Raw genomic sequence first — 16,561 nt, forward strand, 5'->3', positions numbered from 1 at the left:
TTGGGCCGATGTTTCCTTTACCGTGTAAACAAAATTCCCCTCCTATAAATGAGTCTATTGAATAAATTTCCAATCAAAGTACCATTCAGAGGAGCTGTGGTCACAATGTACATTAAATACGTCAACCAACATTCAACGGTCATTCTTGAAGGACTTGGCGATGTATTTTAAGCGCTTGAATTCCAAGGTCATATCCTATAATATACCATTTCGCTTTTTCGTGTTATGAATAAAATGTGTGCTCATTTCCAGATTACAATTTTCATTTTAGGTTTGTCGAAGGGATTCATGGCTTCCATCATTTCTCTATATAAAGTCGATGTTTCCCCCAGAATGAAGGATTAGTTATTGATTAGCATCAATTTGATTACCGTAACAACTTATTTAGTACTCCAAGGATATATTTTTGATAAGCACATTTCAGTGTGTATAATAGCAATTTACTGTGAAAGAAGTCTCATTTGCAATGATGTTTTGTTTTTATGTTCATCACAAAGTATGTCCAAATGAATTGAGTTCATCATCAGATACAAAATATAAAAGAATCAAAACAGTGAATATATAGTTCACGAATCGTCCGTCTTTCAGAGCAGATGAATGGCGCGAGTAGAAATGATACGCTCTAATGTTGCGATGTGGAATGGAATTACCTGCGTAGCAAGGACAACGAACTCAATTTATATCATCCATGTGTGTTTACGCTTAATCATAGTGCTTTTGAATACATGTGTATAAAGTGTTATGGGCATATTTTTTTTTAAATTATCAACGTTTAACAAAGCTTACATTTATGATCTACACGAGTTCATTAAGTGAATGGCTTCAATAATAAAACTAAGCTTAACAATGTCCAGATAATTTACGTCCTTATCATTGTATCGATTATGAACGAAACTTGAATAGCTTTAATGTCATTATAGAATATCCCAATTTCTCTAGTGTCTGATTATAGGTAATCGAAACAGTGTCTTATTTCATAAAAACACGCAATTCTCTGATTTAAAAGAATTGGCACTACATTAGAGGCTATTGATGAGATCTGTACGATGCCTAGACAATACGCAATTTCCGAGTTGCCCAATAGTTCTTTCCCTTTGTGGAACTCTTACGCACAGTGAGACGCAAACATACTATCGTCCACACGAGGTGGGTACAATTGCTTATCGCTGCCTTCATATATTGCCTTAAGGCCGATTATCAGACATTATGCAACCACCCAAACTGCAGGGACACACAATACTAATAAGTTTTTTAGTATTTGATAATAAAATAGCTCAAACAAAAATCGGTAATCACCATTTTTCTTTGATTAAAATGTCACTCGTGCAGAGGAGGAAATAAAAAATAATTTGATATTTAATTTGATGACATAATTCAAACAAATATTGTTCTTGATATGGTCAGTTTAATGTATACCAACGGCTGATATAAACAAAATTTACACTTTCATTACTTTATCCGTATTTACATAGTGAGTCTATAGTATATGTATACATCTTGTACCCACTCAAGCGTTCAACAGAACACTGAACGTACCTCCATCACAAAAGAGCTGATATCTCGGAAGTTGCGTATTAGGGTCCAAGCAATATATTTACGAGATCTATGAGACGCCTAGAAAAAGAGAAGGATTACTCCATTTACCTGATCAAAATATAGGGCTCTCGGCGGGTGTGACCGGTCGACAGGGAATGTTTACACTTCCTAGGCAACTGATCACACCTCTGGTATATCCAGGGATCGGTGTTTGAGACGCTGAGACAAAGAAGGGCAAAACTGATAACGATATTTTATAGACACATTAAAAAGAAGACTCAAAGTAGAGAGGTTTCAAGCTAATAACGAGATATATGAGACGCCTAGACAAAGAGGTTTCAAGCTAATAACGAGATATATGAGACGCCTAGACAAAGAGGTTTCAAGCTAATAACGAGATATATGAGACACCTAGACAAAGAGGTTTCAAGCTAATAACGATATATATGAGACACCTAGACAAAGAAGTTTCAAGCTAATAACGATATATATGAGACACCTAGACAAGGAGGGTTCAAACTGTTGACGAGACATTCAGACGCCTATGAATTCAGTGGTAAATGTTGACATATTAAGAATCTGTAACTCGTGAACACTAGTTAATGCTTTAAGGATCACCATATTTTCAAGATAAGCATGTTCTGGTTTCAGATAAAATATCAAAAATTTAACTAAATATACATGCACGTGTAAAACATAATTCGTTAATAGGAAAAGCATTCCACGGTTGAGAAGATAACCATCATCTTGAATATTAATTATCAATAATTTTGCTCTACAAAAGTGTGGGATGGTCATTCTAATTACTAGTAATTAGCCAGTTTGAAACGCGTATCACCACCTGCTATTTTTCACATTTGTGTTGGATGATAATATTGATCAAAAGAAATTCAATGTAAATTGTATGACCGCGATTGAAACGACATATTTGTGACATTAATTTAGCAGTTACGAAATAAAGCTATTAATTCAATTGAATATTTGTTTAATCATTTTTATTAGAGGATCCACCATGTCAAACTGTGAGAATATCTTCATGAAGATTTCATATTCAAAACATACAACATCTTCATGAAGATTTCGCATTCAAAACAAACATCTTCATCAATATTTCATATTCAAAACATACAACATCTTCATGAAGATTTCACATTCAAAGCATACAACATCTTCATGAAGATTTCACATTCAAAACATACAACATCTTCATCAAGATTTCATATTCAAAACATACAACATCTTCATCAAGATTTCACATTCAAAACATACACATACAACATCTTCATGAAAAATTCACATTCAAAACATACATCTTAATGAAGATTTCATATTCAAAACATACAACATCTTCATGAAGATTTCGCATTCAAAACAAACATCTTCATCAAGATTTCATATTCAAAACATACAACATCTTCATGAAGATTTCACATTCAAAACATACAACATCTTCATCAAGATTTCATATTCAAAACATACATCTTAATGAAGATTTCATATTCAAAACATACAACATCTTCATCAAGATTTCATATTCAAAACATACAACATCTTCATCAAAATTTCATATTCAAAACATACATCTTAATGAAGATTTCATATTCAAAACATACAACATCTTCATCAAGATTTCATATTCAAAACATACAACATCTTCATGAAGATTTCACATTCAAAACATACACATACAACATCTTCATGAAAAATTCACATTCAAAACATACATCTTAATGAAGATTTCATATTCAAAACATACAACATCTTCATCAAGATTTCATATTCAAAACATACAACATCTTCATCAAAATTTCATATTCAAAACATACATCTTAATGAAGATTTCATATTCAAAACATACAACATCTTCATCAAGATTTCATATTCAAAACATACAACATCTTCATCAAAATTTCATATTCAAAACATACATCTTAATGAAGATTTCATATTCAAAACATACAACATCTTCATCAAGATTTCATATTCAAAACATACAACATCTTCATGAAGATTTCATATTCAAAACATACATCTTCATCAAGATTTCATATTCAAAACATACAACTTGCTGTATCTAAATGTATAAATGCACCTTGCTCGATAGTTGTGCATAACTATGTGTAAGAAATGTTTTAAAAGGGCTTTGAAACGTAAGATTATTTATCTAGAATTATTCATCAACATTGCCCCTATTCACATGAATGAAGCAGTTTACATACATGATTTGAGTCTGCTGTCTAATTCCGTGATGTACATGTATTCTTTGTATTCATTATTATAGTCTCGATATTAATTGAAATATGGTATAACTTTAAAAAATATATCCAATTTCATGAGTTAACCCCACCGTTGAAATATCATTTGTACATTTTAACGTGCATTTAGAAGTATTTGTCCATAGATGATTTCTATATGAGTTATATAGAGAAAGAATACCTGTCTATATGTAGTCCAACTTTGTCATAGAGCCAAATTAAACGAAATTTCGTTTTTTACATCCTAAGAGAGAATCTTAATCGGTTTTTTAAATTTTACCATGTAAACTAAAACTAAAGTTCTTTAAAACGTGGATCTATGAAGTGTTGATTTAAGCGGCCCCGTGTTTGGTTACTTTATGATTTAATCCCAACGAAAGTTTAATAATCCGAACTTAAATTCAATCGTACATGTGTAAGTGCAAACTGAATGGTTTAGTAATAACAGTAACCTTTATGGACTTGGTACACTGATCCTTTTTTTAAATAATGGTTTATGATTGCTGTATATCACTGTTTCAGTTTGTTTGTTTGTAAATACAGGGGAATAAACTTGCCATCGAAAGTCATGTAGAAATGGATAAAACTTGGGAATTCATATTTAGGAATTTCAGTGTTGTCGCCTTTTAACATCTTTACAAATTGTAATGATGGACATTTCCTCATGAACGCGCTGCAGTTGTAAACAGTGCGCGTATGAATCTTGATGAATATAGAACGATTATTTCAACAGCTGGAAATTCCGATAGAACTGCAGGTAGAATGTAAAGGAACAAATTTCAATTTTGAAAAAACCCATTGGGGTATGAATTGCGATGCTTTACAACACCCGACTTCATGAAGCGCTTTAAATAGAAATAGCGCTAACGTGTTTCATGAAATATGCCGGCGTGAGGACTCGCAGTTTATATCCTAATTCATTCATGTTTATTTCTTAAATCTACAAGAATTCAGATGAACCTATAGAGCTTTCATTATAGCCTGTTCATTTGAGCCAGAAGCGCATACGAACAAGTTTCTTTTTTCAATAGATGGAACTGGTTGTTGTGAACAAGGCGTATAAAGTTTGAAATTACAGGGACCTGGATAGGATTTGTAGTTAACATTCATGGGAGTATACCGAGATAAAATTCCCCCATATTTGACCAACGAGAATAGCTTTGCTCAACTGTCGTCTTACAATGCCTTATGTACCCTACCAATCAGTCAAAAAAGGAAATAAGAGATCATATGGTTTAAAATCTGTCCAAATTACTGTAAACGTATCTAAACTCAATGCATAGGGACCAGGAAGCCACGATATATAATCATTCATAGACCGTGTTTAGCAAAGAAACAAAAGATCAACATTGTTAATCTACAAAATAACATCAAACACCTTTTCTTCAATGTACAAGTAAAATTATCTACAGCTGGTGAGATCTCAATATGAGTGTGAAATATTCTTGAAGGGACGTCAAACTTCATGTAATGCTAAAAGGATTGGAAAATAGGCTAAATGCCCGTGGAACTATATATGTGTTATTGGACCTAACACAAATATGAATACTTTCCTGATCGTTACACAAACCTGAAGAATTTTACTGCTTTAAGTTCCAAAAGATTACTGTACGTGTACCCATTTTAAAGGGATTCAAATTTTAGCGGCTTTGTCAAGAAACAAGAGCGCTAATTAAAAGTTGCGTAAAAATATGAAAATGTCTATTTATCCATTACCATACTGATAAGAAGCGCTAAATTATGATTACGCTAAACAGTTCATCATTTTTGACTCGGTAAAAAAAATTGACACACAAAATAAGCAAACAGTCAGTAGTATGCAAAAGTGAGTTAACCAACCTCCACTAACCAGAATTTGAAGTGTCTGTCTCCAAATAAAACTCAGTTTTATGTTTCCTCATCCATATATTTTTTTTAAATCATCTTTTCTCCAAATCATTTCCTGTTTAACATACTCAGAAAGGTAAAAATGTTATCTTTGTTATTGAATCTTTGTCACATTCCTTAAAAACATGTTTTTCTTCTGATAGATAAACTTTGAATTCTAAAGAATCTATTATACACCCTAGGTAATAAACAAAAATAAGTATTTCTTAAATGACATAGAACCTTTTCGAAAATTCAACAAGTCAAAAAATCTGCCTCAATCAACGAATTGTCTGTGGAATAAAAGAAATCCCTCGTTTCCGAATGAAAGCAAAACTGTTTTACAAATTATGTAATAATTTAACTCTGGGAGATGAAGCCAAACCATGAAATAAAGCACATAATTTAAGACGGTTAACCAATGTATTGATAAAAGGTGGGTCAAGGTGTTGTAAACTACTCCATGTATGTACATGAAAAGGTGAAGATAGCGAACAGTGATCAATCTCATAACTCCTATAAGCAATACAAAATAGAGAGTTGGACAAACACGGACCACTGGACACACCAGAAGTGGGATCAGGTGCCTAGGAGGAGTAAGCATCCCCTGTCGACCGGTCATACCCGTCGTGAGCCCTATATCCTGACCACGTAAATGGAGTTATCCGTAGTCAAAATCAGTGTGCCAAGAACGGCCTAACGATTGGAATGAAACACATCAGACAGCATTTGACCCATTGATAGGTTATATAGACGATCGTATTGACTTTCAGACATGTCTTTCCCTTACATTGATGAAATTTGAAGATAACGAACAGTGATCTAAGTCATAATTCCTATAAGCAATACAAAATAGAGAGTTGGGCAAACACGGACCCCTTGATATGATCTCATATATAGGATTAGATGGTTACTAGTATTTGCTTTCTTGATTTGCAGTTTGTCTATCTTAACCATTTCAGCAAGAGTTACCATTGAAACAATAGAAAGTCCCATAATTTTTCAAACCATCCGAAGCATGCCGTCTCTTTATCGGACATTTGGGAGTACTTTACTCATTGAGGTTTGTATTACTTGCCGATTGAACTTCGTACATGACCCACATATACATACTGGACTTGGATATCCGTTGATCTCTAGAACAGTCGTATGCATATGTCTAAATATTGTGTCTACTAAGTTTTTTTCCTGGAAGAAGTTGTATTTCAAAGTCAAAGATAGATAAGATTTCCAAACTTCTGGAAATTCTTCTTTGAATTATTTAAGGCTAAATAGTTATAATAACTATTCATGATACGTACATCATATCAAGCAGATATTATCTATAAAATTGACGAAATGCTTAACTGCAAGTATTTCCTGAGGAAGTATATATTGAATCACCATGCGGTTAAATCACTGTAAAGAATGCATCCATCCGCACCTTGCGTATAAACCATTGCTACTGGTTCAGTTATCAGAGTCTCCAAGCTTCCTGGAAGGATTCTATCCATTCAATACAAGTGTCCTTTCTCAGCAATGTGGTCAGTGGATTGACTAGTGCTGAGAAACCGATGATAAATCTGTGGTAGTATAACTAGCCATTCCTGCTAAATGACGAACCTCTGTGGCATTCCTTGGTGTGCGCTACCGAGCTAATTTTCTAACTTTGTCGGGATTAGGGCGTACCTAGAAATATAATAGAAGACTGAGCAGTTGACATCTCTCTTGAGTTAGCTTGGACAAAACTTTCGGGCTCAAATGCTCCGAGAAAGCATAAAGTATTTTTGTAGCAAAGCTAAAAAGATTGTTTTCTTTTCTGATTGTTGCCTCGTAAAGGTATTTCGCATAAAGGGACACCTCTAGACCAACGAACGCCACTGATTTAATGATTTTTTTCCTTTGCTATCAAGAGAGGAAGAATCCTATTCATTTTGGTGTTCAGTGATCAAGGTTACTAAGGGGCTTAATAGAAAAAGCTTGTGGACACTCTAGAGGCCGCAATTTTGCTCGATTCATTTGATACTTCACGTGTAACTTTCTAATCAATCGAAGGTCATTAGGGGAATAGAAAAAGTCAGCACACACTCTAGAGGCTGCATTTCATCTGATATTTCACATATACAGTGTAGCTTTCTTTTTGATTTTGGTATCAATAGGTCAAGGTCAATAGCGGACGTAATAGAACATCCTTGTAGACACTCTAGGAAACATATTATACATAATGTATTTCAATAAATCTGTATTTAGATAGATCCTTTCCTGATTGCCTACATTGCCTGTATTTAGATAGATACTTTTCTGATTGCCTGCATTGCTTTACCGACTTTCTGTTGTTTTATGCTCCATTCTAGTGGAAAACTTTTCACTCAAATAGGAAGGCACCCAGCTGTAGGTGAAGCGACATATGGTGCTCAAGGCCTTGGCAGTGTGGATTATTTACAGTGTTAACATCCACCGTGGCACTAGATCTATGTCCGTAAAGTCATATTCGAAAGAGTCATTGGTCATTTTTACAAAAACATTTTACTACTAAGGTATTTTTGTCTCTGTCTTATGCTCAACTGAGTAGAACTGTGCCCCCGAGTATGAATTGAGTTTCATCACCAATGTATACACTTAACTTTGCTCATTTAGAAATATGTGAGAGAAGATATATAAGAGTTTTAGCGTTTTGAAAATTATAATCGTGTGGATTTTTGTGGAAAGGGTCAATTGTAATTTCGAGTGCTTGCAAGAGAATAATCGCTTCTTATGGTAACGTTTTAGAACCGGCGCAGCCACCGAGATGGGGATTGAATCCGCTACCTCCCGGTTGGGAAACGAGTGGTCAAACCACTAGGCCACCACGACTGGTCATCTTGGTGTGAAAATGCAATTGGCGGTGCCAAAACACTTGAGTGTGTGACGTATCACTTGTAACTACCATAGCAACAGTCCTTTGAAATTGGGTCAAATTAGAACATAAAGACCGGTTTCTATTTCTGCTTCCAGTAGAAACAGAAACCGTTCTTCGTGTTCTAATTTGACCCAGTCTCAATCGGTTACTACCCGGATTCAAAATCATTACAACACTGATTATAGGTAATTGTTCCAAGACTCATTCACACATTGTATAAAGTACATAGACAATAGTCAAAATTTCAAAATCAAATGTAAAATCAACGTCGAAGATAAACGTTGATCCAACGTTTAGTGCCTGCTGGACTATGCCCTTGTCAGCATCCCACTCTCTTATATACTCAATGATTTACTCTTTTGTACATTCATTCCTACATTAGTTATCTAGTCTGCAGTTATGCTCACTATTTCCAAGATTCCAAGGAAGTCACCGAAATCTCTCCGCATTCAATTATTCTTCTTACGGTTAACTCAATTTCCTGCAGTTTTTATGGGAATGTCTGAAACTCAACAGATTTAATTTTAAAAACTTACAACAATAAATTCTAATTTCAATCTCAATCAGGAGTGGTTTGTCACTCTACGATCTCTAGGTTAGAAAGTGTGATAACAATCTTACTAAATCCAGTTAACAAAAATTTTATAGCTAACGCTGAAACGCTCAATTTTCTAATGAAGTCCTAGCTATTTCTAAAGATTTTTTTTCTATAAAATTGCAGACAAATCTAAATCCAAATTCCTACAAGACTTCTCGGACATAATCTAACAGCAAATCAACAAATGCACCAGCTTTCCTTCACTAAATGCATTGATTGTTGACCACATTAGACATTTCCTAAATACATGGAAATTCAATAACTTTCTTAAATCTATAAACATTGTGTTTCAATTCCAACAAAGTAAAGCTTCCAGCTAATGTTTATTTCTATTAATTACAGAATATGACGAACAGTCCTAACGTATCTTCTAAATTAATCCCAAAGTTCCAGTTTTGTGGGAAAATAACTCTTAATCTTTTAAAATTTCGGTTCTAAGTACATTATATCATGAATAAAGAAGATATTAGGTATCTTAACATTTCTCTCTTTTATTATACTAAAGCAGGATGTTGAAGTCGCACAGTATCAGAAAACAGAACGTGATATTTCCTAAAACGGTTTCTTGACTCCTGAAAACATTTACATTTCTAATGTTTTTGCCTTGGATATATTCACAAATTGTAATACTTACCATTTCCCTCCTGAACACGCTGCGGTGGTAAACAATGTACGTACGAATAAGGAATTACTTGATAAATGCAATATGTCTATTTCAACGCCTGGGAATTCCAAGAGAGATAAAGTAGAACGTAAATATCAGAATTTTGAAATTACATGAGGGTGTGAAGTGCAATGCTTCATGCATAATAAGTTAACGCGCTTCATGGAATATATATGCTGGCGTGAAGCGTCGCTGTTCATACCCTCATGCATTTTCAAAAATGAAATTTAGTTCTTAAATAGATAGATGTCAACAACTAAGCTGAATCAAATGAATTAGTCATATATAAGCAAATTGACCACGTACTCCTGTAAGATGAGTATAACCGGGGCAAAATTGCGACATTTCTTTTCACTGCGTCCACTGTATGTGTATTTAATGTATGACAGAAGTATATGTACTCATCTAGAAAAGACGTAGTGTTGCTAAAAATAAAGAACATCATCAAGAAAACTTACATGTACGAACATCACGAAGACATTTCAACCCTCAATAATTTTGTTACTACGCAAGATTTATAAAAAAAAACAAAAACGTGCACTTCAAAACGAGTCTGTTTATATTTAGTAATTTTCGCGTAAACATGGAGAAATGAACATGCCTGTTTTTGCCACCGCCATCTTGGGATGACCAGAACTTAACGTATGTCCTATCCAGCCCCATTTTCTTTTCTTGATGTCCTGACCGATTGGATTTTGGCTGGTTCTTTTCCATAGTTCTACGTTCGAGATCTTCTCCGGCCACCTGGTGTTGAGGGTGTGGCGCAAGCACTTGTTGACGAATGTCTGTATCTTGTTGGTGATGGTGTTGGTTACTCGCCATGTCTCGGATCCGTAGAGGAGGACTGCTTTGACATTGGTGTTAAAGATGCGGACCTTGCTGTGCTGGGATAGGGCTCTGGAGTTCCAGATGGGTCGCAGGGTGTTGAACACTACCCTTGCTTTGTTGATCCGGCTCTTAACGTCCACGTCTGCGCCGCCATCAATGTTAACCACGCTTCCTTTGAAGGGGACTTGGTCCTTCATTTGAACAATTTGATTTCCTTTTACCCAAGGATGATTTATACCAAGTTTGATTAAAATTGGCCCAGTGGTTCGAGAGAAGAATATGAAAATGGGAAAAGTGAAAGACAATGACGAAGACAGACGCAGGACAAATTTCGATCATAAAAACCCACTCGAGTCGTTTGCTAAGGTGAGCTAAAAGAGAAGCGCAGCGATAACATGAAATTTGAATTGTTGATGTAAAATTTCTAAATCATGCAAATTCTCATCTGAAAGTCTACTCAATACAGTATACAAACCAAAATAATAAGTATTATTGAAGGCCAAACTGTTTTATCATCTGCTTAAGGTATGTTAATCATCCTGCACACATTGCAAATTCTTAAAACGAGGTTAACACAAGTATCCATGCTGCTTTACCAGCAAAAAGAAAGTAATCCTAATAATGAACAATTGAATCCTCCCCTGGCTGTTGCTTCAAATCCACTCCAATGCAGAGGGAAACTTCTCAAATAAATTGTAGTATACCGAATGCCTTATTGCGAGACACTTGTTCACGAGATAGAAACCCCAGCCACTTGATGTTAAAACTCTGCATGATGTAGGTAGCAACTAAAGTATGTACTTTAAATCTATCCCTAATAAAAGTCCCTTTACCAAATGAACTTAACATTCTCACTGTATCATCCAAAGAAGAATAACTTGCATTACAGTACCTCAGATCAATATAAGAGTCCACTGTAGATGCCAGCGTTAGTCGGGGATGGTAAATGATGATCCATTGGATGAGCCGAAAATTCACACTGGAGATTAATATCATGACATCTAATGACAGATCCAACTACTCTCTCTAACGAAAATCCCTTTCATATTTTCCTTATCACATCATCTTCGTTTCCCCGATCTGACTGTAAATTTGGAAAAGATGGTAGCTACTTGTTGACCTTAAACCTGAGGTACTAGTAAACCTTCTTGACAAACATTCTACAACTTCTTTGTCAGGATTTTTTTGTAGACACCAAGTCTGCCTGCGAAAATCGGATTGGGACCCACCCAGTCCCTGTACATCGAGATTGGTTGGACACGCGTGTTTTAGGTTTAATGTGTTTGTTCTTCCCGAGATAAACTGTTTCCTATAAGAAGATGCGTACTTTTATCCTACCAGATCGTTACCCTTCGACATACTAGTACGACCAGCGGGCATGACAAAAACAGGATGGGTGGGGTCCATTAGAACTTAAATATTTGTGAACGGGAGACTCTTACAAGACAGCCCCTGTTACTCTGATCATAGTATTTCAACTAACAGCCTGTCTGAAAAGTTTTGGGATTTTGATAAGTGTTAAGAAACACACATAAGCTATAGTGTCTGATTAAGTGAACCCCAGGAGGCACTTGGGTTTTTATACATCATCATCGTAAAACGGTCATCGTAATTTTTTTTTCTACTCGTACCACCAAATCTACTAGCCCCCAAGGACACTCTGCAGATGAAAAACCGAAATATTTTTGGGGAGGGGGTGATAAACAGATACATAATTGAGACAACTTGTAAGAAATACATCAGTCTATAACTGAATGTTGCCTATTCTAACTGTAGATTTCTTGGGCTTGCGACAATGATACCATTAGACAGTGTCGATTTATTTATTTTTATCATCAACCGGCCGGGTCGGGTTTGAAAGTAAATGACTGAAATCTATAAATTCTTCCTATTTTTTTTTTAAATTCCCAATATCATTTAATTGTGCTTTACTGCATCATGCACATTGCATTCATACAAATGATTGTGCGCAAATCATTCCATTAACGTATACGTGAGACTGCAATGCTAAACTAAGATGTCCGTGTCGTTGGGAAACTTGTTACCGCTATTGAGAAACGTGGGGCTGTATGATTGGTTCTGGTAAATATGACAGTTCCCGTGGGGCTGGATGATGGCTTCCGGTAGATATAACAGTTCCCGTGGGGCTGGATGATGGGTTCTGGTAAATATGACAGTTCTCGTGGGGCTGGATGATGGGTTCCGGTAAATATGACAGTTCTCGTGGGGCTGGATGAAGGGTTACAGTAAATATGACGGTTCTCGTGGGACTGGATGATGGGTTACAGTAAATATGACAGTTCTCGTGGGGCTGGATGATAGGTTCCGGTAAATATGACAGTTCTCGTGGGACTGGATGATGGGTTACAGTAAATATGACAGTTCTCGTGGGACTGGATGATGGGTTACAGTAAATATGACACTTCTCTTGGTACTGGATGATGGGTTCCGGTAAATATGACAGTTCTCGTGGAGCTGGATGATGGGTTCCGGTAAAATGACAGTTCTCGTGGGGCTGGATGATGGGTTCCGGTAAATATGACAGTTCTCGTGGAGCTGGATGATGGGTTCCGGTAAAATGACAGTTCTCGTGGGGCTGGATGATGGGTTCCGGTAAATATGACAGTTCTCGTGGGGCTGGATGATGGGTTCCGGTAAATATGACAGTTCTCGTGGGACTGGATGATGGGTTACAGTAAATATGACAGTTCTCGTGGGACTGGATGATGGGTTACAGTAAATATGACAGTTCTCGTGGGACTGGATGATGGGTTACAGTAAATATGACAGTTCTCGTGGGACTGGATGATGGGTTACAGTAAATATGACACTTCTCTTGGTACTGGATGATGGGTTCCGGTAAATATGACAGTTCTCGTGGAGCTGGATGATGGGTTCCGGTAAATATGACAGTTCTCGTGGGGCTGGATGATGGGTTCCGGTAAATATGACAGTTCTCGTGGGGCTGGATGATGGGTTCCGGTAAATATGACAGTTCTCGTGGGACTGGATGATGGGTTACAGTAAATATGACAGTTCTCGTGGGACTGGATGATGGGTTACAGTAAATATGACACTTCTCTTGGTACTGGATGATGGGTTCCGGTAAATATGACAGTTCTCGTGGAGCTGGATGATGGGTTCCGGTAAAATGACAGTTCTCGTGGGGCTGGATGATGGGTTCCGGTAAATATGACAGTTCTCGTGGGGCTGGATGATGGGTTCCGGTAAATATGACAGTTCTCGTGGGACTGGATGATGGGTTACAGTAAATATGACAGTTCTCGTGGGACTGGATGATGGGTTACAGTAAATATGACAGTTCTCGTGGGACTGGATGATGGGTTACAGTAAATATGACACTTCTCTTGGTACTGGATGAAGGGTTACAGTAAATATGACAGTTCTCGTGGGACTGGATGATGGGTTCCGGTAAATATGAGTTCTCGTGGGACTGGATGATGGGTTACAGTAAATATGACAGTTCTCGTGGGACTGGATGATGGGTTACAGTAAATATGACAGTTCTCGTGGGACTGGATGATGGGTTACAGTAAATATGACAGTTCTCGTGGGACTGGATGATGGGTTACAGTAAATATGACACTTCTCTTGGTACTGGATGAAGGGTTACATTAAATATGACAGTTCTCGTGGGACTGGATGATGGGTTACAGTAAATATGACACTTCTCTTGGTACTGGATGAAGGGTTACAGTAAATATGACAGTTCTCGTGGGACTGGATGATGGATTACAGTAAATACATGTATGACAGTTGGTAGAACTTATCCCTTCGAATGCTTCCTCAGAAAAGGATCCAGTAGATGCATAGCTGGGATTAGTAGTGGTGTTGTAGTGGGAGATATAGTTAATATGGATACAGAGCTGGGATTAGTAGTGGTGTTGTAGTGGGAGACATAGTTAATGTGGATACAGAGCTGGGATTAGTAGTGGTGTTGTAGTGGGAGACATAGTTAATGTGGATACAGAGCTGGGATTAGTAGTGGTGTTGTAGTGGGAGATATAGTTAATATGGATACAGAGCTGGGATTAGTAGTGGTGTTGTAGTGGGAGACATAGTTAATATGGATACAGAGCTGGGATTAGTAGTGGTGTTGTAGTGGGAGACATAGTTAATGTGGATATAGAGCTGGGATTAGTAGTGGTGTTGTAGTGGGAGACATAGTTAATGTGGATATAGAGCTGGGATTAGTAGTGGTGTTGTAGTGGGAGACATAGTTAATGTGGATATAGAGCTGGGATTAGTAGTGGTGTTGTAGTGGGAGACATAGTTAATGTGGATATAGAGCTGGGATTAGTAGTGGTGTTGTAGTGGGAGACATAGTTAATGTGGATATAGAGCTGGGATTAGTAGTGGTGTTGTAGTGGGAGACATAGTTAATGTGGATATAGAGCTGGGATTAGTAGTGGTGTTGTAGTGGGAGACATAGTTAATGTGGATATAGAGCTGGGATTAGTAGTGGTGTTGTAGTGGGAGACATAGTTAATGTGGATATAGAGTAGGGATTAGTAGTGGTGTTGTAGTGGGAGACATAGTTAATGTGGATATAGAGTAGGGATTAGTAGTGGTGTTGTAGTGGGAGACATAGTTAATGTGGATATAGAGCTGGGATTAGTAGGAGTGTTGTAGTGGGAGATATAGTTAATGTGGATACAGAGCTGGGATTAGTAGGGGTGTTGTAGTGGGATATAACGTTAATGTGGATACAGAGCTGGGATTAGTAGTGGTGTTGTAGTGGGAGATATAGTTAATGTGGATATAGAGCTGGGATTAGTAGGGGTGTTGTTGTGGGAACTCCAGTAGAATCAACGCATGTATAACCCGTCTGCACGTGAACCTAAATATTTTGGGGGATATATTTCTATTGATGCATTTATTTTATTTGGGGTGTATTTGTTTAGTGGAAGAAACGTACTGTGACAGATAGTTGTCACTATTACCTAGAATAAGATGAGATTATGACAGCAGACTGAGAGACGGACTGAGAGAGCGACCATACGGACGCTATAAGGAAAATCAATTTGCTACCGATTCAATCGTGTAAAAAATCCATAGACAAAAATTTCATTAAAGTCCCAAACTATGGGGAAATTGACCAATAAAACACGTAAATTAAAATGGATGAAAAAGCGAAGGTAGCGAACAGCGATCAGTCTCATAATGAATAATTATTAAGAGTAAGGTGAAGATAATAAACAGTGATCAATTTCATAACTCCTATAAGGAATTCAAAATAGAGAATTGGGAAAACACGGACCCCTGGATATACCAGAGGTAGGATTTAAGTGCTTAGGACGTGTAAGCATCCTCTGTTGACTGGTCACATCCGCCGAAATGCTTACTTTAAACAAAACTGTTGAACCCCTGTAGCATCAACTTGTTTATCAGTAGCCTGCCTCGATTTAAAATCTGAATATACGCAGAGCAAGCTCTTGCACATCGAATCAGTTGAGAAACATAAACGCCGTATGCATGCGATAATGGAATATTGCTAGATAAGTATAGGGAGCTTAAATCATTCCGTTTGTCGTATAAAAGTTGAGTTGTTAGTTTGCCGGTAATATCCATTTTCAATAAAATATCTAAGTATGAAGCTTTAAGCAGATGTGGAGGACTCACCAGTGTCTTTCATTTCGAGTTCATAGGGATGAAAGGTGAAGAAAACGAACAGAGATCAATCTCATAACTCCCACAAGCAATACAAAATAGATAATTGGGAAAACACAGACCTCAACACACTAGAGGTGGGATCAGGAGTAAACATCCCCTGTCGACCGGTCACACCCGCCATGAGCCCTATATCCTGATCAGGTAAACGGAGGTATCCGTTGTCAACATCCGTGTGCCAAGAACGGCCTAACAATCGGTATGAAACACATCAGACAGCATTTGACCCAATGATATGTTGTATT

At 36.9% G+C, this 16,561-nt stretch overlaps 1 protein-coding gene across 1 annotated transcript; it reads right to left on the reverse strand.

Moving 5' to 3' along the window:
- Positions 1 to 12,672: 12,672 nt before the first annotated feature.
- LOC130053880 (uncharacterized) lies at positions 12,673 to 14,599 on the reverse strand. The gene is made up of 3 exons (XM_056161527.1): positions 14,562 to 14,599; positions 13,402 to 13,876; positions 12,673 to 13,344 (listed from the first exon to the last, which is right to left on the reverse strand). The coding sequence occupies exons 1-3, from the start codon at positions 14,597 to 14,599 to the stop codon at positions 12,673 to 12,675; spliced, it is 1,185 nt and encodes a 394-aa protein (XP_056017502.1).
- Between the last annotated feature and the right edge of the window lie 1,962 nt (positions 14,600 to 16,561).

This window comes from Ostrea edulis, chromosome 4 (assembly GCF_947568905.1).
Source record: "Ostrea edulis chromosome 4, xbOstEdul1.1, whole genome shotgun sequence".
Classification (NCBI taxonomy): Eukaryota; Metazoa; Mollusca; class Bivalvia; order Ostreida; family Ostreidae; genus Ostrea; species Ostrea edulis.

Excerpts from the sequence above, each read along its gene's own strand:
- LOC130053880 (XM_056161527.1), bottom strand. The coding sequence starts at position 14,599 with ATGTCTCCCACTACAACACCACTACTAATCCCAGCTCT. Across the intron at positions 13,877-14,561 it reads CCACTACTAATCCCAGCTCT|TCCCACGAGAACTGTCATAT; the intron begins GTATCCACATTA and ends CCCATCATCCAG. Across the intron at positions 13,345-13,401 it reads CGAGAACTGTCATATTTACT|TCCCACGAGAACTGTCATAT; the intron begins GTAACCCATCAT and ends CCCATCATCCAG.